This window comes from Neofelis nebulosa, chromosome 17 (genome assembly GCF_028018385.1).
Source record: "Neofelis nebulosa isolate mNeoNeb1 chromosome 17, mNeoNeb1.pri, whole genome shotgun sequence".
Lineage (NCBI taxonomy): Eukaryota > Metazoa > Chordata > Mammalia > Carnivora > Felidae > Neofelis > Neofelis nebulosa.
In genome coordinates, this window is record NC_080798.1 from 6,219,305 (window position 1) to 6,241,688 (window position 22,384).

The following is a 22,384-nucleotide window of genomic DNA, read 5'->3' on the forward strand; positions in this document are numbered from 1 at the left end:
CCCTGACCCCGCGCTTGGCTAGGATTCAAAGTCCTGCTGTGTGCGCTCTGGCACTGGGGAAGCGCCTCTCAGTGCGCCGGGTATGTGGTTCCTCTGGCTTGGTCTGTGACGCTGCACTTCCGGGAGGACCACCTTCTCCCACTGCGGACTGAGCCGCTGCCCTCGCCACCCCTGCTGTGGCAGACACCGGCAGACTTTGTCTTTCCTCACAGCACTCCAGGGAGATGGCTGCCTTTTCCTACTGCAGACTGTACCCTCGGCCCAGCCACTGAGCCCCAGGGGTGGCAGACGCAGGCAGGCTTTGTACTGTCGCGCAGCCCTCCAGGGAGGGAACCACTTTCTCCAACTGGGGACTGAGCCCATGACCTACCACCGCACCCAGGCCTGGCTCCCCTCCTCCTCAGGTGCACGAGTAGGGAGCCGGCCCTAGTCAGTAGAAAGCCCCACAGTTAGAGATCGGATCCCAATTAATCTCAGTCCAAGGTCTTTCTCCTGTCCAGATATGGACCTACACTTCCTTAGCCGCTCTTTCTCTTCCCTTTGTCTCTCCGCAGAAGGGGGTCCTTCCCCTCCATGCCCACGTGGCCTTTTTTTATCTCCCCCAGTTCACAGTCATTCACTTATCTTTTTTCCAGTTTTCCCATTTTCTTCCCAGTAAATTCAGTCTCTTCTCCTCCCAGGCTCTAGTGTTCAAAGTCCTTTGACTTCTGCCCTTTTTTGTTTGAGAGATGCAGGAAGTATGGATCCCCCTACTTCTCCTCCATGTTGGCCCCTCCTCTCTCCCCTACTTTGGTTCTTTTGATTAAAAGGTCCTCTAGACTTTTCAGTTTCTAAAAATAAGACTAATTTTTTACTCATTGATGATATACAACAGCAGTTACCTTTCCCAAGAGGGAAAGACCATCATTCCTCTTCCATTTTCTCTACCACATACACCATCTTTAGTAACCCATCACTCTCACTTGAAAATCTCATTCAGTGTCCCGACCTACTGTTTCATGACCATCTATCTGATAGAGTAATCCTTGCCTGTAATAAAATGAACAAAGGCTCTTAATGATACCACTGAATCCAGAGAAGTGCCTATGACCACAGAAAACATGGCAATTGAGATAATAGCTTTATATCTATTCCCTGCCACTCCCCATGCTCTCAGATTTATACTGTATCTTAAAATTAGCATCCTAGTTTTTCCAGGTTATAGAGTATGAGTAAGCACCACCTACCTAATCAATTAGGTTCCTTTCACCTTACCATTTCTTTCTGAGACCACTGTGGTTGACAAGTGAAACACATGTAATGAAAATATAACATCCATGGACTCCAAACTTGAGGCTTTAAGTCCTCAATAATACTGTAGCCTCAAGGAATATCAAATTGAGAGAGAGAAAGAGAGCGTGAGTGGGGGAGGGGCACAGAGGGAGAACCAGAATCCAAAGCAAGTTCCAGGCTCTGAGCTGTCAGCACATAGCCTGACGTGGGGCTCAAACCCATGAACTGTGAGATCATGACCTGAGCTGAAGTCAGACACTTAACTGACAAAACCACCCAGGTGCCCCAAGAATAGCAAATGTAGTAAAAAAAATTATAGGGGTGCCTAGCTGGCTCAGTCGGAAAAGCATGTGACTCTTGATTGTGTGGTTGTGAGTTTGAGTCCCATGATGCATGTAGAGAAGAAAATAAAATCTTTCAAAGAGATTTAAACAGAAGATGATTAGGTCTTTCCAGATATACTTGTTGGATTGACACACTTCATCTCATGAATTTAAATAATTTTAATTTTCTGTGGAATTTAACACCTAAGGTTGATTAATACTCAAAATAAACCTAGTTCCCCCTAGTATGAATTTTCTTATGGTAGTCCACTGAGAGAATTGGCTGAATAAATTATCACTTTCATTACGTTTGTAATGTTTCTGTCCAATATGAATTCTTTGTTGTAAATTCTTTTAGGACCAAAAGTTGTACATTTTTTTTTTATTATTATTCTTGGAAGTCTGTACCTCTTAATCCCATTCACTTATTTTTACCCTCCATCCCAAAGTTGTACACTTTTATAAAGCTGATCACACTCATTACATTTGTAAGGTTTCTCTCTAGAAAAAATTATGTTCCCCAAGGTATAACCTTGTATAAGCCTTGCCATACATTCCATTTGTATGGTTTGGAGATTTACATTCTGATACCAGGTGAGGTGTGAGCCATGGTTACAAGTTTTGCCACGTACATTAGTTTCATATGTTAACTCTCCTTGATGGAATCTGTGATGCTGAGTACAGCTTGAACACTTGCTCACTTTATTTGCAAGTTTTCTTTCTACCGGGAGTTCTTTGATGACCCCAAAGCTGAAGCTTTGAATAAATGCACCACCACACATATTAGGTTTACTGTGTTTCTTTTCATGATGTGTTTTCTGATGCCTCATAAGTTTTGCAATTGGGCAAAAGCTTTGCCACACTCATTACATTTATAAGGTTTCTCTCCAGTATGGATTTTCTTATGCTGAGTAAGATGTGATCATTCCACTAGAGGCTTTGCTACACTCATGACATTTGTTTCTCTCCAATATGCATTCTCTCATGATACCAAAGGTCTGAATGTTTGATATAAGCCTTATCACATTTATTACATTTATAAGGTTTTTCTCTCGTGTGAATTCTTTGATGTCTCGTAAGGCTTGAACTTCGGATAAAATCCTTGTCACACACATTACATTTGTGTGGTTTCTCTCCAGTGTGTATTTTCCGGTGTGTATTAAGGGTTGCAAAATGGGTAAATGCTTTGCCACACTCATTACATTTGTAAGGTTTCTCTCCAGTATGAGTTCTCTCATGACCCCAAAGGTCTGAACGTTTGATAAAAGCCTTATCACACTTACTACATTTATAAGGTTTCTCTCCTGTATGAATTCTCTGATGTGCCATAAGGTTTGAACTTTGGATAAAATCCTTGTCACACACATTACATTTGTGTGGTTTCTCTCCAGTGTGTATTTTCTGATGCCTAGTAATGGATGCAAATTGGGTAAATGCTTTGCCACACTCATTACATGTGTAAGGTTTCTCTCCAGTATGGATTTTTCTATGTTGAGTAAGATTTGAACGCTCAGCAAAGGCTTTGCCACACTCGTTACATTTGTAAGGTTTCTCTCCAGTATGAGTTCTCTCATGACCCCAAAGATCTGAACGTTTGATAAAAGCCTTATCACACTTACTACATTTATAAGGTTTTTCTCCCGTATGAATTCTCCGATGTGCCATAAGGCTTGAACTTTGGTTAAAAGCCTTGTCACACACGTTACATTTGTGTGGTTTCTCTCCAGTGTGTATTTTCTGATGCCTAGTAAGGTTTGCACATTGGGTAAACGCTTTGCCACACTCGTTACATTTGTAAGGTTTCTCTCCAGTATGGATTTTCTTATGTCGAGTAAGATTTGAACGGTCTGTAAAGGCTTTGCCACAGTCATTACATTTGTAAGGTCTCTGTCCACAATGAATTCTCTCATGACTCATGAGATTTGAGCTTTTGCTAAAAGCCTTCCCACAGTCATTGCATTTATAAGATTTTCCTCTAGCATAACCTCTCCTGTATTGTGCAGGTAATAAAGGGTATTTTGAAATCTTCCTAGATTTATTCCAAAAGTTTTTGGTACTGGGAGGAATTCCTTGAAGTGGTGAGACTGAGGAACCATTGCTGACAGACTTCTCAGCTGGATTACATTCATACATTTTCTCCTCACTGTGAAATCTCTGCAGTTCAGCCTGATGTGCCTGCAAACTTAATCCAATTCTATTTTCCAAGCAGTTTACGTACTGGTTTCCAGCACCAATTCTGTTATTGTCTCGTTTTAACAAAGTCCTTATAAATGGCTCACCACCCATGAGATACTGGTATGTATTATTTCTTACAGAAACACTCTGCTTTTCAGGAAGAGTAACTGAGGACTGATTAAGTTGCTGGTCTTTTCTACAAATGAGAGTTTTGTTATGGGTCAAAGGCACTTTATAATTTCTTGTATCATATCCCCACTGACTTTCAAACTCATGCATATCTTCCCAGACTTCCTGGAGATCAAAATCCTTGATTCCATGACTTCCATTTCTCTCCAATATCACTAAGTGGTAAAATTCTCCTTTATTAATATCCTCTGTTGGTGATAATTCCTTGATTGCAAATCCATCGGAAGGGATTCCTATTAAAGAGAGTTGGAAGGTAAATATTTTACACTGAATTACATAATTACACAACCAAATACTTTATACTGAACACAGTAAGTTTTTCAAGGATGGTCTTCAAACACTATTGTAATAATGTTTTTAAGTTTGCTTTTTATAAATTTTTCCATATTAATAATTTCTCTGATTTTAAGGTAATTTTTCCAAACACACATTATACACTATCCATATTTTTTGGCCATATAACTGGATAATGAAATGATACTTCATGATTACAGAGCTCATCTGTACACTGGCTATTATATAACTGTGCATGAAATCATAGAGATGTTTATCTTCCTTAATTCCTAATCTTTATAAAAATGTATTTATCTCAAGCTGTTATTTCATAATTCAGTGATTCTCAACATATCTTTGATTTCTCCTACTGTGTGTTCCTTATGGAATGTAAATTCTGTCTTTAGTTTTCAAGGAAGAATTCTTTAGAATTCCAGAGACTATTATTTTGTGTAACTGTGATTACTAACTTAACTTGCTAGATCTATCGATTTTTAGATTGTAATACACAGGTTTCTTATAATAGTGTCATGTTCTTTTCATCATATCCTCATACATTATTAAACACACATCATTATTAAACACCAGATCAAGTTGCAGTCATCAGCAATTTGCACTGTGTATGAATAAGGGTTTTTCTACAGTGTAGGGAGGGGCAGGACATGTGGAAACTTAGGTGCTTTGGTGCTCAAAATTAATATACCTGGAGATACCAGTATAGTTTCTTAGCTCAATAAAAAATCTGAGGAAAGGCCAGGACTTGGATTCAGAAAAGCAAGAGTGAAGCCCAAGGAGTTTCAGGCCATGTGGCGACCGTGCTTGTGCTTGCACATTTATGGGAACATGGTTGTGTTGTAAGTTAAATGCCTGACCTTGGTGAAAGGAACTGATTTAGCAACAGGCATAATACGGACTCATCCTGTAAGAATGTATAGTATTGGTATGATGTGAAAGTGGAAAATATCAAAAAGGACACAGTATGGTGTTATAGGAAGAGTGTAGACTGACATCTGTTTCAGCATTTGTTCTGAAAAGTATCAAACTGAATAGCCCATGAATTCCATTCCTAGGTACTCAACAGAACTATTTAATATATACATGTTCCAGGAGACACATACAAGAATTATTTTTTAAAGTTTATTTACTTAGAGTAAGAGGGAGAGTGGGGGAGGGGCAGAGAGAGAGAATCCCAAACAGGCTCCACACTGTCAGCACAGAGCCCAGTGCAGAGCTCAAACTCTTGAACTGTGAGATCATGACCTGAGCCCAAATCCAGAGTCAGATGCTAAACTGATTGATCCATCCAGGTGCCCCAAAATAATGTATTATTATGTAAAAAGCTATGGCAAATCAATTTCATGATATTTCTGTGACTAAGGCAGTAACTTTAAAAAACCACAAAAAAAGTATGTTCTCAAGGTATCATAAAATCTCGGCTTAAAGAATGCCATAGATTTAGTTGAAGACAATGTGTGTTATAACAACTGTCACTCCACATGTATGGGAATGGCCAAAATCCAGAACACTAACACTGAATACTAGTGGGGATATATAGCAGTAAGAACTCTCATTCACTGCTGGTGGGAATGCAAAATGGTATGCCACTTTGGAAGACTGCAAGTTTCTTACAGAATTAAACATACTACTAAATGTTGTCTAGCAGTCATACTCTTTGGTATTTACAAAAATAAGTTGAAAATTTATATCCACTTAAAAACCTACACACAAAATAGAAAAATCCTGTATTTGTATGGAACCACAAAAGAACCCAAATGCTAAATCATCTTGAAAGAGAAGAACGAAGCTACAGGAATCACATTCCCAATTTCAAACTCCCTGATTACAAAGCTGTGGTAATTAAAACAGTATGGTATTAGCATAAAAATAGATACACAGATCAACAGAACAGGAGCCTAGAAATAAACTCACACACATGGTCAATTAATTTACAACAAAGAAGACATGACTGTACAATGGGGGAAGTACAATCTTTTCAATCGATGGTTTGGGAAAACGGGACAGCCAGAGGCAAAAGCGTGAAACTGGACCACTGACTGACACCATACACAAAAATTAACTCAGAATGGATTAAAGACTAAATCTAAGACCTGAAACCATAAAACTCCTAGAAGAAAAGATAGAGGGTAAGAAGCTCCTTGACACAGGTCTGGGCAATTTTTTTGTTTTTTTGACTCTTGACGCCAAAAGAAAAAACAAGAGCAAAAATAAGTGAGACTACATCAAACTAAAAAGTGCACAGCAAAGGAAACACTTTTTCAACAAAATGTAAAATTAGCAAATGATGTATCTGATAAGGGACTAATAATCCAACACAGCCCAAAAATGCTCAAATGATCCAATTTAAGAAATGGGCAGAAGAGCTGAATAGACATTTTACAAAGACCTAGAGGTGGCCAGCAGGACCATGAAAAGATGTTCAACGTCATTCATCACCAGGGAAATGCAAATCAAAACTACAATGAGGTATCATTTCACACCTATTAGAATGGCAGTTATTAAAAAGACAAGAATAACAAGCATTGGTGACAGGGTGGGGAATTTGTGCAGTGTTGGTGGGAGATGAAATGGTATAGCCAAGAGAACTGTGTGATTCACCAATTCTACTTCTGAGTATTTATCTGAAGAAAACAAAAATACTAACTCAAAAAGAAGCGTTCTGATGTTCACTGCAGCACTATTTATAGTAGTTGAGATACAGATACAATCTAAGTGTCCATTGATGGGTGAATGGATAAAGTTGTGTATATATAACACAATATTATCCAGCCATAAAAAAGAAAGAATCTTGCCATTTGTGACAACATGGATGGACCTTGAGGACATTATGCTAAGAGGAATGAGTCAAAGACCAATACAGTATGATTTCTCTTATATGTGGAATCTTAACAAAACAACCTCTCTTAATAGATACAGAGAACAGATTGGTGGTTACTACAGGCAGGAAGTTGAGGGGACAGTGGCAGAAATGGGTGAAGGGATCAAAAGGTTAAGAAAAAAAAAAGAAGGATGCCTAGCTGGCTCATTTGGTAGAGCATGCAACCCTTGACCTTGTGGTGGTGAGTTCAAACCCCACAATGGGTGCAGAGATTACTTAACATCAAAACTTGCTGCTGCCTCTTTAGTTCTTAAAACAACCTAAACAAAACACCACCCAAATTTATTAATATGGTGCTTTCCGTATATCAGGAATGCAATAAACATCTGTGGAATGATACATGTTTTTCCGACAGAAAAGCTAACTAGAGATGTCAGTAAGCTGTGCTGTATTTTAACTACATCTAATTTTGGATTTTCACTTTTTGGAATTATCTACATCATGACTTCTTCCTAATTAATGCACAATGGCCCGACCCTAAGAAGCCAGGATGGCCCAGGAAAGAAAGAGATAAACTTTAGCTCTACTTTTATTAGACAGATACTACATTTTGTTTGTCTCCTGAGAAGTTCTCTCTAGGACACAAAATAGAAATGGAAAGTGAACAGGTCCTGGGGTCTGCACTATAGAGGCCTCAGCTCTGAGGCCTTTCAGCATTTGTTCTGAAAAGTATCAAACTGAATAGCCCATGAATTGAGAATGGAATGAGAACCAAGAGAGATCAGGGAAAAGATTCCTTAGGGACAGCCATCCCAGTCCCTCTCAAACCATGGCACCAGTATGGTCAGAGGGGCCAGGTAACAGCATTGTAGGTCCTAACAGTGGGAGTTCAGATGTGTACACATTTGATTTACACATCTGAATAACAGAATGAGAAGTGTGGGGTGGGGGGTGAGGGAGGCTTTTCTTTGAAAGCTCATAAGGAAGGAACTTGTATTTTCCCACAGACCCTTCCCAAACAGTATTTACTGGAGCCGTTTACTCTGTGCCCATCTAAGCTCTGACTTGTGCTCACATCTCCAATACATTCCCACCTGTCTGGATTTCCCCAAATATTCAGGTCACATTCCACAGTCCAGGGCTCTTTCCCTGCCTCGAAAATGGAGATGATATTCAGCTCAAGAAGAGATTTCCATTTATAAAGAAAAACAGATCTGCTTTGCTCTTCCAGAATACATTCCCAGCTTGTTGTTCAACAAAGAAAGGACATTCAGTATATGTGGGTGTAGAAACATATTTCAAAAAGTAGTCAACTGAGTGCCTGAATGCTTAAGGATTATTTTAGGTATGCAGAGATCTGGTTCTTTCCAAGAAGTACTGAACCAAAAGCACAAGGGTAAAACCACAGAATCAGATATTTTAAAAAATTCACCATAAGGTTTCCTTTTCTTTCCCCAACTTTACGTAACTTTATTGTCTCTGAGCCTTATCTTTAATGATGTCAGTGAAATTGGACTTACTAAGACTTTAAGGGTTTTTACATCCTATTCCCCAGACTTCTAGATGGGTATTTAAATTCTAGTTAGTTAATAAACAGTATAGTATGGGTTTCAGTAGAATTTAGTGATTCATATAACATATAATACCCAGTGCTCGTCATCACCATTTCCCTCCCATAAGGTTTTCTGACTAATGTTCTGCAACCACCTAAACAAGCAGGAGTGCAGAACTTCTGAAGGAAAGGGAAGTTAAGAGTCCATTTGCCACATTATGATGCCTTTCCATTCTCCATCAAAACGGCTGCAATCACTCCCTAAAGAACAGGGATTTGAAACTCCTATGATCAAGTCAGGGACTCTCAAAAGGAAATACAAACACAAAAAGTAATTACCGACTTCTGGAGGGAAGTTATCTTCACCCAGGGAGACCAGGTTCCTGTAGTTCTCCAACATCACGTCCCTGTACAAGGACCTCTGAGCGGGGTCCAGGCACTCCCACTCTTCCTGAGAGAACTCTATGGCTACGTCCCTGAATGTCAACCGTCCCTGAAAGGAAAACACATTTCACCAAGTGGACAGGGAAAGTGTTCTTATTTGACACAAAATTAGGGATGTGTAAAGATGGACTTGGCTAGAGTGAGTATTCTTTGATTTATATAAGATAATTTTGAAGAGATACAGTTAACATAAAATTAGCCATTTTAAAGTACCATTCAGGGACGCCTGGGTGGCTCAGTCGGTTAAGCGGCCGACTTCGGCTCAGGTCATGATCTCGCGGTCCGTGAGTTCGAGCCCCGCGTCGGGCTCTGTGCTGACAGCTCAGAGCCTGGAGCCTGGTTCAGATTCTGTGTCTCCCTCTCTCTGACCCTCCCCCGTTCATGCTCTGTCTCTCTCTGTCTCAAAAATAAATAAATGTTAAAAAAAAAAAAATTTAAATAAATAAATAAATAAATAAATAAAGTACCATTCAGTGACAGTGCATTCACAATGTTGCATAAACCTCACCTCTGTCTAGATAGAAAACATTTTTATCAGCCCCAAAGGAAATCCTTTACCCATTAACAGGTGCTTCCTATTGCCCAGTCCCTGGCAACCACTAATGCTTTGTCTCTGGATTTACTGATTTTGGATCTTTTCATGTGAATGGAATGGCATAAAAAATGTGACCGTTTGCATCTGCCTTCTTTCACTTAGAATAATGTTTGGGGTTCATCCATGATATAGTATGTATCAGTGGTACATTTCCTTTCTTCTGCCTGCAGAGTATTCCATAGCAGGACTAGACCATATTCACTCAACTGCTGATGGGCATTTGCTTGTTACCACCTTTGCCTGATGTTAATAAGTTGCTATGAACTTTCAAGTACAAGTAAGTTTGAATATTTGTTTTCAGTTCTTTTGGTTATGTACCTAGGAGTGGAATTACTGGGTCACATGGTTTAATATTTTGAGAATTGGCCACACTGTTTTCTGCAGCAGCTACAACAGCTTAACAGCAGTGTGTCATGATTCTAATTAGAATCTTTATATCTTTACCAACACTTATTTTTTGTTGTTGTTGTTGTTTTACAATAGTCATCCTAGTGGGTATGAAATGATAACTCATTTGGTTTTGACTTTGCATCTTACTAATGACTACTTTCATTGAACACCTCTTCTTGTGCTTGTTTCGTTTGTATATCTTCTATGGAGAAATGTCTATTAAAATACTTTGACTGTTTTGCAAATTGGGCTCTTTGTATTTTGGTTGTTGAGTTGTAGAGAAGTTCTTCATGTATTTCTAGGTTCTGCACCCTTACTAGATTTGTGATTTGCAAATTATTTCCTCCCATTTGGTAGACTGTTTCACTCACGTGATAATGTCTCAGTGCACAGACATGATTGTGACGAATACCAATTTATCTAGTTAGTCATTTTCTCTTTTGCTATTGGTATCATATATAAAAATCCACTGCCAACCCTAAGGTCATGAAGAGTTACCTCTATGTTTTCATCTAAGACTTTTATAGTTTTAGCTCTTACCTGTAGTCTTTTGATTAATTCTGAATTTATTTACTTATATGGTAGGAGGTAGTTTCAGTTTCATTGACACAAGGATATCCAGTTGTTCCAGTACCATTAAAGAGACTATTCTTTTTTCCACTGTTTTTGGCAGACTTGTAAAAGGGAATGGATTGCAGACGTATGGGTTTACTTGTGGACGCTCAATTCTATCACTTTGATCTGTATTTCTAGCCTCTGCTAGAATTATAGTTTTGATTACTCAAAGTTATTGTAGTCAGGTTTGATGTCAAGAATTCTAAGTCTTCCAATATTGTTCTTTCTCATATTTATTTTCGTTATTTGGTGTCCTTACCAATTCTATGTGAGTTTTAGAACCAGGTTTCCCATTTGGGCAAAACATGCTGTTGGGGTGTTCTAAGGACTGCATTACCCTTTATATTGCTCTGGGGAGTACTGCCATTTTAAGGTCTTCTAAGCCACAAGCACAAGATATCTTGACATTTGTTTAGGTTTTCTTTAATTTTCCTCAACGACTTTGTATGAAATTTCAGTGTGTGTAAATCTTCCATTTCCTTGGTTAAATTTATTCCCATTTGTTTTCTTGCTCTTCTAAATGGAACTGTTTACTTACTGTCCATTTGTTGATTGCTCCCGTACAGAAACACAACCTGAATTTTCAGTGTTGATATTGTATTCTGTAACTTCAGTGAATTCATTCTAATAGTTTGAGGATTCTTATTTCTTTTTTTTTATATATAAAATATAATTTATTGTCAGTTTGGTTTCCATACAACACCCAATGCTCATCCCAAAAGGTGCCCTCCTCAATGCCCATCACCTACTTTCCCCTCTCCCCCACCCCCCACCAACCCTCACTTTGTTCTCAGTATTTAAGTCTCATGGTTTGCCTCCCTCCCTCTCTCTAACTCCACCCCCCCATGGTTCTCTGTTAAGTTTCTCAGGATCCACATATGAGTGAAAACATATGGTAACTGTCTTTCTGAGGATTCTTATTTGTAAATATAAGATCATGTACACTATGAATGGAGATCATTTGATTTCTTTTCCAATTCTGACACGTTTTATTTATCCTCTGTATTTTCTCTAATTAAAGTTTCCCATACAGTGTTGATATGTGGTGGCACAATGGGGCATACTTGTTTTGTTCTTGATATTAGGGGGAAGTTTTCAGTTGTTCACCAATGAGTATGATGTTAGCTATGGAATTTTTATAATATCCTTTTTCGGACTGATCGGGTTCCCTTCTATTCCTAATTTTGAGTGCAATGTTTTTGGTGGGTGGAGTGTTCTATATATGTCTGCTGAGTTTAGCTGGTTTAGTGTTGCACAGTCCTCTATTACTGATGTCTGGCGGTTCTGTCCATTATTAAAAAGGGAACACTGAGGTCTCCCTCTGTTATAGTAGAACTCTTTTTTTGCTTCAAAAAATTGGGGGCTTTGCTGTTATATACATATCATTTATAGTTGTTTTATCTTCGTGATGGACTGACTCTTTTTTCAATATAGAATGTCCTTCAACATCTTTAGTAGCAATTTTGCAACTTAAAGTCTGTTTGGTCTGATATGTGTATAGCTACTCAGGTAGGTTTCATGACTATCTGCAAGGAATGTCTTTTTCCATCCTTCCACTTTCAACATATTTGTGTATCTAAAGCGAGCCTTGGGGTGCCTGGGTGGCTCAGTTGGTTAAGCTTCCAACTTTGACTCAGGTCATGATCTCATGGTTTGTGGGTTCGAGCCCCACATCGGGCTCTGTGCTGACAGCTCAGAACCTGGAGCCTACTTTAGATTCTGTGTCTTCCTCTCTCTCTGCTCCTCCCCCACTCGTGCTCTGTCTCTCTCTCTCTCTCCCAAAAATAAAATAAACATTAAAAATTTTTTTAAAAAGCTGACTGATTGAGGCGCCTCGGTGGCTCAGTCAGTTAAGCGGCCGACTTCGGCTCAGGTCATGATCTCGCGGTCCGTGAGTTCGAGCCCCGCGTTGGGCTCTGTGTTGACAGCTCAGAGCCTGGAGCCTGTTTCAGATTCTGTGTCTCCCTCTCTCTCTGACCTTCCCCTGTTCATGCTCTGTCTCTCTCTGTCTCAAAAATAAATAAACGTTAAAAAAATTTTTTTTAATAAAAAAATTAAAAGCTGATTATGTGCTTGCCAGGGATCTCCATGCATTTGTCATACTTGAAGTTAATTGAGTTTTTTGGATGTGTAGGTTGTTTTGACATATTGGGGAGGTTTTCAACTCTTATTTCTTCAGATATTCTTTCTGCCCTTTCTTTGTCTTATCCTTCTAGGACTCCTATTACATGTATATCAGTATTCTTTTTTTTTTTTTTAAACGTTTTTTATTTATTTTTTTGGGACAGAGAGAGACAGAGCATGAACGGGGGAGGGGCAGAGAGAGAGGGAGACACAGAATCGGAAACAGGCTCCAGGCTCCGAGCCATCAGCCCAGAGCCCGACGCGGGGCTCGAACTCACGGACCGCGAGATCGTGACCTGGCTGAAGTCGGCCGCTTAACCGACTGCGCCACCCAGGCGCCCCTGTATATCAGTATTCTTGATAGTGTTTGAAGATTTCTTGGTCTCCAGTCATTTTTCTTCTTTTTTTCCCTTTTATTCTTTTTCTCCCTTTCTTCTGCTTACACTTGATAATTTCAGTTAACTTATGTTTAGGTTCACTGATTCTTTATTCTTATTGTCCGTCTATTGTCCATTCACCCTCTAGTGAATTTTGAATTTTGGCTATTATACTTTTTTAACTCCAGAATAACTATTCCATCCCTTTCTATTTCATCTGTCTGTTTACTGATATTTTCTATTTGTTGAAACATTATTCTCCTACTTCTTAGATGTTTTCCATGTTTTCCTTTAGCTGAGGATGTTCAAGACAGTTGATTTAAAATCTTTATTTAGTAAGTGGAACGTCTGTGCCTCCTCAGAAAGACTATCATTAACCTGGTAATCATGCTTAAGCTGTACAATCTTTTTTTTTCTTTTTTTTTTAAATGTTTATTGGTTTTTGAGAGAAAGAATGTGAGCAGGGGAGGGGCAGAGAGAGGGAGACACAGAATCCGAAGTAGACTCTAGGCTCTGACCTGTCAGCACAGAGCCCCACGTGGACCTCTTATTCATTAACCATGAGATCATGACCTGAGCCCAAGTCGGACACCTTATCGACCTAGCCAACCAGGCACCCCATAACAATTTTAAGATATGCTTAGATGTCTGTAGTGAAGTCAGCCTGCTGAGAAGCCACCACCATGGCATTCTTTGAAACAGTAAGAAATTGTAAAGGACCCATGTTTCTTCATTTAGTGAATGCTCCAATGAGGATCTAAAAAAGCAGTTATCTCTACGTTTACTAACATGAGAACAACTTCAAGACATATGGTATGTAAATATTTCAATTTGCAGAGTAAAATATGATGATAAAACATTTAGTGAAGAATATTTTCTAAAATCACATTACAATATGTAAATACATTTTTAGAAGATTTGCACTAAAGAGAACATCAGTTCCTGATGAAGACAATCCGTGATGGTGAAAGATGTGAGAGGGAATGGTTATTTTACTTATTAGTTTCTAAGATGTACCACTGTGTGGAACTGAACCACAAAAATATATACTAGAAGGGTTTAATACAAAAAAAAAATTAACAATTATTAGTAAAATGAAAATTGAGCATCAGCCTCTCTGATGACAGAAAGTTCTGGTCCTATGTCAGGCTAAGTTATAAACATTTTTATTTAAAAGATCTACAGCATAAGAGTTCCTGAAAGAACACCACACATGGTCTTTATGAGATGGATGTGCTATAAATAAAGAACACTTACTGTTAGAAAAGTAGGTTGATTCTACATTTTAAAACTAATTGTGTTAACAAAACAAAACTCTCTATTCCTTATCCATATTTTGAACTTCCCATTCTATTCCAAAGTATTAATATTTGGGAGTCAGAAGCACACTGATTCCCTCGTTTAACGTCAAAAGGCATTTGTAAAATCAAAGCAAATTTCCCCGTCAGTCTTATTTTCCAGGGTTTCTCAAGTACTTGTGAGCATTAATATATTACTTAGTATGTAATCTCTTTAATCCTGGTTTATTTATATGAGCTGAATGGGCATCTAGAAGGAGTCTCTGAAGAATCCAACTGCCCAACCTCAAGGACACGACAGCCCACTTCCCCCATCTCTAGTTCTTGCCTGCGAAGAAACTCCTTCACAGGATAACCACCTAAAAGGAGCCTCTTCCCAAGTTCCATGTCACTGGGTCACAGTGAGATGGAATCTGCATGGAGATGAGAGGAGACCGGGAGAAGGCCCTGGGTGTGAGTAAATACTGTAGGCAGGACAACTCTGAGACGGAGAAGATTAATGAGTCCAAAATGTGACATTTTAGGAAGAACAATCATCAAAAAATATGACTTTTACCTGGAAAAGAGCCATTCCTCCTTTTTTTTTCCCCCTCTTCTTCTGGTCTTCCTTCTCAGGTAAGGTTATACTGTGTGACAAAAAGTATGTTGTTTAATGTTTAGAATCAAGATATCCTCTTCCTCTGCCATAGTATGCATATAGAGTATGCATACAGAGAGCACCTTACTATGGGAGAAAGACAGACCTTTGCTGCCCACCGCAACAGAAGGGATTCAGGGAGAACAAACTCCTATATGGAGTCCAACAAGTGCATTTGTCAAGCATTTCTTCAGAAAGCCCTCCCCTCCTGCTGAAACGTACACACTCTACTGAAACTGCATTGTCTTGTCTACCTGGCACTCAGCCTAAGGGAACTCCCTCATTCAAGTTCTTGGCTCCTCCCTAGGAAGCCAGCATCCAATGAATGGTTGATGGAGAACACAGAAGCTTGTCCATGCCATCAATTTGGAACAAGTCTTAAGAGCCACCTGAGCTCCAAAGCTCCCTGGTTACTACACTCTGAGTTTAGATCTTTGTCCTCATGGTGATGGGAAGCCATGAGAAGGTTTAATGTCAAAAGATGACACAAATTTTTAAGATATAGCTAAGACACACAGAGAGGGTGGAGCTGACAGAGACAAGTCTCTCTTTCTAAGACTATTCTGCCTCTTTCTAAGTGGTTTTTATTATTTTTGGAAATGGGTCACATTGTAAACTCTAATGATAACTGCATACCCTCATCCAGAAAACTGCCAACACAAAAACACACCCAACTTTGAAAATCATTTCAGGGATCTTATTAGCTCAGGTTCAGAATTTTTGCTCTGTCGTCTCCATGTTACAGGTAGGTACACTGGGGCTCAGAAGGGGAGTAATTTTACCAAGTTACCCTTAAGAAGTTTGAGTTGAGTGAGCAGAACTGGGTGTAAGTAAATTCTGAAATGATGGCCTGGATAGCTTTAAGCAGAAAGGGCTTGTCCTGGCATCCTAATCAGCAAGGAGGAAGTCAAACTTTCACTCTTTGCAGATGACTTGTACTTTATATGGAAATCCCAAAGTTTCCACCAAAAAACTGCTAGAACTGATCCATGAATTCAGCAAAGTCTCAGGATATAAAATTAATGCACAGAAATCAATTGCATTTCTTTTTTTTTTTTAATGTTTATTTTAGAGACAGAGAGAGAGGCAGAGCATGAGGAAGGGAGGGGCAGAGAGAGAGGGAGACATAGAATCCGAAGTAGGCTCCAAGCTCTGAGCTGTCAGCACAGAGCCCAACGCAGGGCTCAAACTCAAAAACAGTGAGATCATGACCTGAACTGAAGTCAGACACTTAACGGACTGAGCCACCCAGGTGCCCCTAATTGCATTTCTATACACCAATCATGAAGCAGCAGAAAGAGAAATCAAGGAATCGATCCCATTTACAACTGCCCCAAAACCCATAAAATGCCTAGGAATAAACCTAACCCAAGAGGTGAAAAATCAATACCCTGAAAACTATAGAAAGCTTACGAAAGAAATTGAAGACACCAAAAAAAAAAAAAAAAAAGGAAAAATATTCCACACTCATGGATTGGAAGAACAAATATTGTTAAAATGTAAATACTACCCAAGGCAATCTACATATTCAATGCAATCCCTATCAAAATAATACCAGCATTCTTCACAGAGCTAGAAAAAACAATCCTACAATTTGTATGAAACCACAAAAGACCCCAAATAACCAAAGCAATCCTGAAAAAGAAAACCAAAGCTGCAAATATCACATTTCCGGACTGTAAGCTGTAACACTGTAAGCTGTGTTACAAAGCTGTAATCAGCAAGACAGTATGGAACTAGCACAAAAACAGACCCACAGATCAATGGAACAGAATAGAGAACCCAGAAATGGACCCACAAACATATGGCCAACTAATCTTTGTGACAAAGCAGGAAAGAATATCCAATGGAATAAAGACAGTCTCTTCAGCAAGTGGAGCTGGGAAAACTGGACAGTGACATGCAGAAGAAATCTGGACCACTTTCTTACACCATACACAAAAATAAATTCAAAATGGATGAAAGACCTAAATGTAAGACAGGAAGCCATCAACATCCTCGAGGAGAAAGCAGGCGAAAACCTCTTTGACCTTGGCCGCAGCAACTTCTTACTCAACATGTCTCCAGAGGCAAGAAAAACAAAAACAAAAATGAACTATTGGGACCTCATCAAAATAAAAAGCTTCTGCACAGCGAAGGAAACAATCAGCAAAACTAAAAGGCAAACAGCGGAATGAGGAAAGATATTTGCAAATGGCATATCAGATAAAGGATTAGTATCCAAAATCTATAGAGAACTTCTCAAACTCAGCACCCAAAAAACAATCCAGTGAAGAAATGAAGACATGAATAGACACTTTTCCAAAGAAGACATCCAGATGGCCAACCGACACATGAAAAAATGCTCAACTTCACTCACCATCAGGGAGATACAAATCAAAACCACAATGAGATACCACCTCACACCTATCAGAATGGCTAACAGTAACAACTCAGGCAACGACAGATGTTGGCGAGGATGCGGAGAAAGAGGATCTCTTTTGCACTGCTGGTGGGAATGCAAATGGGTGCAGCCACTCTGGAAAAAGTATGGAGGTTCCTTAAAAAATTAAAAATAGAACTACCCAATGACCCAGCACTTGCAGTGCTACGTATTTATCCAAGGGATACAGATGTGCTGCTTCGAAGGGGGACATGCACCCCAATGTTTAAAGCAGCACTATTGACAATAGCCAAAGAATGAAAACAGCCCAAATGTCCATCGACTGAATAATGGATAAAGAAGATGTGGTATAGGGGCGCCTGGGTGGCGCAGTCGGTTAAGCGTCCGACTTCAGCCAGGTCACGATCTCGCGGTCCGTGAGTTCGAGCCCCGCGTCAGGCTCTGGGCTGATGGCTCGGAGCCTGGAGCCTGTTTCCGATTCTGTGTCTCCCTCTCTCTCTGCCCCTCCCCCGTTCATGCTCTGTCTCTCTCTGTCCCAAAAATAAAAAAAAAATAATAAAAAAAAAAAAAAAAAAAAAAGATGTGGTATATACATATATATGTGTATATATACATACATACATACATATACACACACACACAAGTATATATGTATATAAGTATATATATATATATATATATGTATATACAAGTATTATATGTATATATATAAGTGGAGTATTAACTTGGCAATCGAAAAGAATGCAATCCTGCCATTTGCAACAATATGGATGGACTAGAGTGTATCATGCTAAGTGAAATTAGCAGTGAGAGTAACACATACAACATACGACTTCACTCATATGTGGAATTTATGACACAAAACAGATGAACATAAGAGAAGGGAAGCAAAAATAATGTACAAACAGGGAGGGAGACAAAACATAAAGACTCTTAAATACAGAGAACAAACTGAGGGTTGCTGGAAGGGTGCTGGGTGGGAGGATGAGCTAAATGGATAAGGGGCGTTAAGAAGACACTTCTTGGGATGTTCACTGGGTTTTATATGTAGGGGATGAGTCACTGGATTTTGCTCCTGAAATCATTATTGCACTACATGCTAACTGGGATGTAAATTAAAAAAAAAAAAAAAAAAGTGTTGGTCCTAATTCCAGATTACCTTTCATATTCCCGAACAAGAGAGGCTTCTCTTTCATGGGTTTGATCAAACCCAAACATTTAATTCCTCTTTTCCAGAAAAGCTGTATGAAATTACAATTAGTTACAAGTCCTGGAAAACATGAAAAAGGGTCATCTGTGGGTATGAGCTCTGAGCAATCTGTATTATGAACAGATGGGCTCTGCTGGAACAAAGTTCCACATCAATCCAGACCACCTTTCAACATGTGTACAGAAAACACAAAGGGGACTTGAGGGGATCGTCTAATTAGTTGGAGACTTCAGCTTGGAACTCAGTAATGTAAAAGGTCACTTAAGGGAAAGAGAGAACTGTTGAATATTAAATTAACTGCCTGAACACGTTTTGAATGTTAAAGATTATCAACATCCTTAACAGATGTGTAAGGAAATATAAAGAAATCAAAGAATGGTTCCAACATATGATAGAGTAGAAAGTATATAAAATTCATAATCTGAACAATAAAATTCAGAGGGAAAATAATTTGGAAATTAAAAAGATATCCAATGGATTCTGAGATTAAAGCCAAAACAAGTGTGAGGATACACCAAAGAATACCATGAGCCACAGAAAAAAGGGAGAGAGACAAACAGTACTGTTAATGATGGCCATTGTAAAAAGCACCATGTGGTTATAGAAAGTCTTCCCTGGTTAACTCACTGAGCTAGTCCTCTGCCCTCTAGATGAGTAGGGGTTGCAAATGGAATTGATCTTCTGATGCAATGCTTAGAAAGAGCAGATGCCTCAAACATCAGGGTTCACAACTCTCAATCTCTTCTGTATAACTGGAACAATTCACCAAATTTTAGATTAATGAGGTCATAAAGCCACAAATCAGTACTTCACAACTTAATATCCCCATATCCAATCAATTCAGTACTCACCTGGGTTTGGGTCCTGTGCTTTGTCTGAGACCACTACGTGTTTTCTTCTCTGTATAAGTCTCTGTGTCCTTGTTTCTCTTCTGTCCTTTCGTCCATTTCTGTGTCCCTGCCTCACTATTCCTCCTCCAACAGTCTGACCCCACTCTATTACGGCCTCTGTTTCAATCCCCGCCGTTCTTTCTCCCCACACTTTATGATGGCCTTCTAACTCCGCAGATTTCTGCGTCTTTCCCTGCCATCTCTGTCCCCACTCTGCTCTCCCTGCGGCGGGGCGAAGGGCCTGCATCCACCTCCCTAGTGACGACTGTGCCCGACGCGGTTGGGGGTGGACGGCAGGGGGGAGACTCGGGAGTCAGAGAAAGGTTCTGAGCAGGAAAGCGACTGTCAGGGCGATCGGGGTCTGCAAGGGCCAGAGACAGAAAGGCTGGGCCCGTACCTGCCTCAGAGCGATTTTAAACGGAAACGATGCAGACGCCCGGGACCCGCCCCGAGCGACTGGGATCTGAACGTCTTATAGCCACGCCGCGAGAGGTGAACGGGACGAGTGAGTGCAAGGATTTTACCTTCCAGGCGACCCCGAAACCTGGATGTGGAGGCGGGGCTTTAGGAGCACGGCCCCTGGTGTAAACCTAGAAAATGGAGACTCACTCACCCGAGCGCGCTGGTTGCTCCGGGCGATCCAGTTCCGGGTCTGCAGGAAAGTGCGCAAGCGCGAGCCGCTGGGCGGGGCCGAGGCGCGTCTATGACGCGGCGGGTTTAGGCGGGGCCTGGGCGTACAGTGTCCTCCCCTGCGCAGGGTCTGCTTCCTGGTGTCTGTCAGTCCTGTTTGTCTTTCCTGCCCCGCGGTTTCAGGTTCTGCTTTTGGATTCCTCCCAATCCCGCTGGTGTCGTTTGGAGCCAGGCTGGGCACAAGGTTAGGGAAGGGTGGGCCGCTTCTGTTGGGAGCGGCGGTATTTGACAAATTCAACACGATGCCGGGGGAAACATTTGTAGCAAGCAGTGTAGACGCGCCTCCAGCTGGGGAGGCGGAGCAGCGCGGGGACCTGGGGCTGGGGGTCCTAGTGGGTCGACTGAGATGCGGACAGTTACAGCTCTTTGTTTAATGCAGCAAAAGCCGGGGTGGTCAGTGTCGGTGATGGACGCTACATTGCGAAATGCAAAACCGTTTTGTGGAGAATGTGCAGTTTGGTATTAACTCCCCATCAGAGCTTTTCACTGAATTGTCACTTCTCTCTACTTGCTGGACTGCTTTCCGCCCTGGGCTGTGGGAGCGAAAAGCTGGCAAGTTGCTTTAAAGGAACATTTTTGCCTCTATAAGTGTTCATTAATGTCTTTTTCTTTAGATTTGATATTCGAATCCACACCTCTCGAGATGAATTACAAATCCAAACGTCTTTGAAACCTACCACATGGCACCTGTATTTGCTTAAGCCCTTAATTGCCAAATTTCATTGCAATTTTAATTTTTTTTAAAGCTTTGTTCTCGGTTATTTTGGAAAGATTTTTTTTCCTTGAAAATTAGATTTTTAAAAATGTATTTATTTTGAGAGAGAGCACCGGAGGGAGAGCAAGCGGGGAGGGGCAGTGAGCTAGATCTACAATCCCAAGCCGGCTCTGAGCAGAGCCCTCTGTCCCCTCCCCCGCCCCCCCAACTCTGGGCTGGATCTCACAAACCCTGAGATCCTGACCTCAGCCAAAAGCAAGAGTCTGAGGGTCAGCCACTGAGTCATCCAGGTACCCGGAAAATTAGATCTTTTTGTTTTCTGTTTCTGAATGCTTGGTAACAAGTGCAGAAGAGGAGGCTTGTAAAAGGTGTACTCTTTCAGAGATACTTAACTTTTCCTAGTACTGATGAAATGGTGGTTTTGAAATATTTCCAGAGACATGTCTGTTCTTTATGTGAATAATACAAGCAAATTGTAAAACTAGGTTTTCACATTTTCAGCAGCATCATATATACTGTTAATAATCTTCAATAGGAAATATACAAGTTAATAGCTCCTCTTCTGTTTTCCTGTGGAAATCCTGAAGGTGGTGCTGGCTGGATTTGTTTTTCACACCCTCTCTATTAAGTGACTGCCCCCTCCAGTGCTTAAATCTCTGCAAGGAGTGAATGAACACATGACTACACATTCTTTAACAGTTTACAATAGTTTATAGGTATCTTGTCATTTTAGAGAGTTGTGTATGCCTTCTGTAGCATGCAGAGATGACCCTGGACACAATAAGGTCAGGGCTCCAGAGAACAGAAGGGCTGATTGTTTAAAAAAAACCATGGAGTGATTAGGGTAGAGGGGTTCTGCACCCACCAACTGGGATTTTCAGAAAGAGCCAAATGAAATGAAAAGGTGGAAGAGAGAGCTTAAAACGATACAAAGGTGCTTATCAAGACAAGGATGCCTTGGGTAGCCCTCACCTCTGGGGAAATTCTGGAGATGTTCCTGTGAATGTGCTGGACCCACTGCTTGTATCTTAAGACGTGGAAAACTATGGAGATGCTGGTCCAGGTCATGAATCCCAAATGGCCCACAGGAAGGAAGGTTAAAAGTAGGGCAAATGGTGATTGTGTGATCTTGTTATTCAGCACCCCCTGGTCAAATTTCTTTGTGATGTTTCCACTGTTCATTGTCAGTCACAAGAAGAGAGAAAGTGGTATTTACCCCCACAGTTAGGATCCAGCCGCTGATTGTTAGAGAGGCGCGCAGAGCTTTTATTTTAAGTTCTATCATCTTGGAGTTCCTGGGGCTAATCGTGATGTCCCTGAAGACACTCAAGAAGCAGGTGATGCCAATGGATACACCAGTGGCCACTCAGAACATACAAAACAAATATGCATCAAA

The 22,384-nt window shown here is 40.4% G+C and overlaps 4 protein-coding genes across 4 annotated transcripts in view; 1 reads left to right on the forward strand and 3 right to left on the reverse strand.

Moving 5' to 3' along the window:
* Window positions 1–10,294, forward strand: part of LOC131499589 (zinc finger protein 677-like) — a 58,222-nt gene extending 47,928 nt beyond the window's left edge. The window contains exon 7 of the mRNA XM_058707682.1: window positions 9,830–10,294. Within this exon, the coding sequence (XP_058563665.1) occupies window positions 9,830–9,903 (74 nt within the window). The 3' untranslated portion in view covers window positions 9,904–10,294. The remainder of the gene's footprint in view (window positions 1–9,829) is intronic.
* LOC131499583 (zinc finger protein 665-like) overlaps window positions 1–19,683 on the reverse strand; it is a 335,470-nt gene extending 315,787 nt beyond the window's left edge. The window contains exons 1-3 of the mRNA XM_058707673.1: window positions 19,545–19,683; window positions 19,321–19,445; window positions 15,020–15,089 (exon numbers count right to left, since the gene is read on the reverse strand). Of these exons, the coding sequence (XP_058563656.1) occupies window positions 15,020–15,089; window positions 19,321–19,412 (162 nt within the window). The 5' untranslated portion in view covers window positions 19,413–19,445; window positions 19,545–19,683. The remainder of the gene's footprint in view (window positions 1–15,019; window positions 15,090–19,320; window positions 19,446–19,544) is intronic.
* The window catches only part of LOC131499605 (zinc finger protein 677-like), a 355,569-nt gene extending 335,354 nt beyond the window's left edge, over window positions 1–20,215 (reverse strand). Inside the window, exons 1-2 of the mRNA XM_058707698.1 lie at window positions 20,108–20,215; window positions 15,020–15,089 (exon numbers count right to left, since the gene is read on the reverse strand). Coding sequence (XP_058563681.1) covers window positions 15,020–15,034 — 15 coding nt within the window. The 5' untranslated portion in view covers window positions 15,035–15,089; window positions 20,108–20,215. The remainder of the gene's footprint in view (window positions 1–15,019; window positions 15,090–20,107) is intronic.
* LOC131499585 (zinc finger protein 677-like) lies at window positions 1,761–19,610 on the reverse strand. Its single transcript, XM_058707676.1, is given in 7 exon segments — window positions 1,761–2,436; window positions 2,439–2,511; window positions 2,513–2,555; window positions 2,557–4,192; window positions 8,960–9,113; window positions 15,020–15,089; window positions 19,545–19,610. Coding segments are annotated over 6 exon segments (2,331 nt in total). The 5' UTR covers window positions 15,035–15,089; window positions 19,545–19,610; the 3' UTR covers window positions 1,761–2,026.
* Window positions 20,216–22,384: the final 2,169 nt, after the last annotated feature.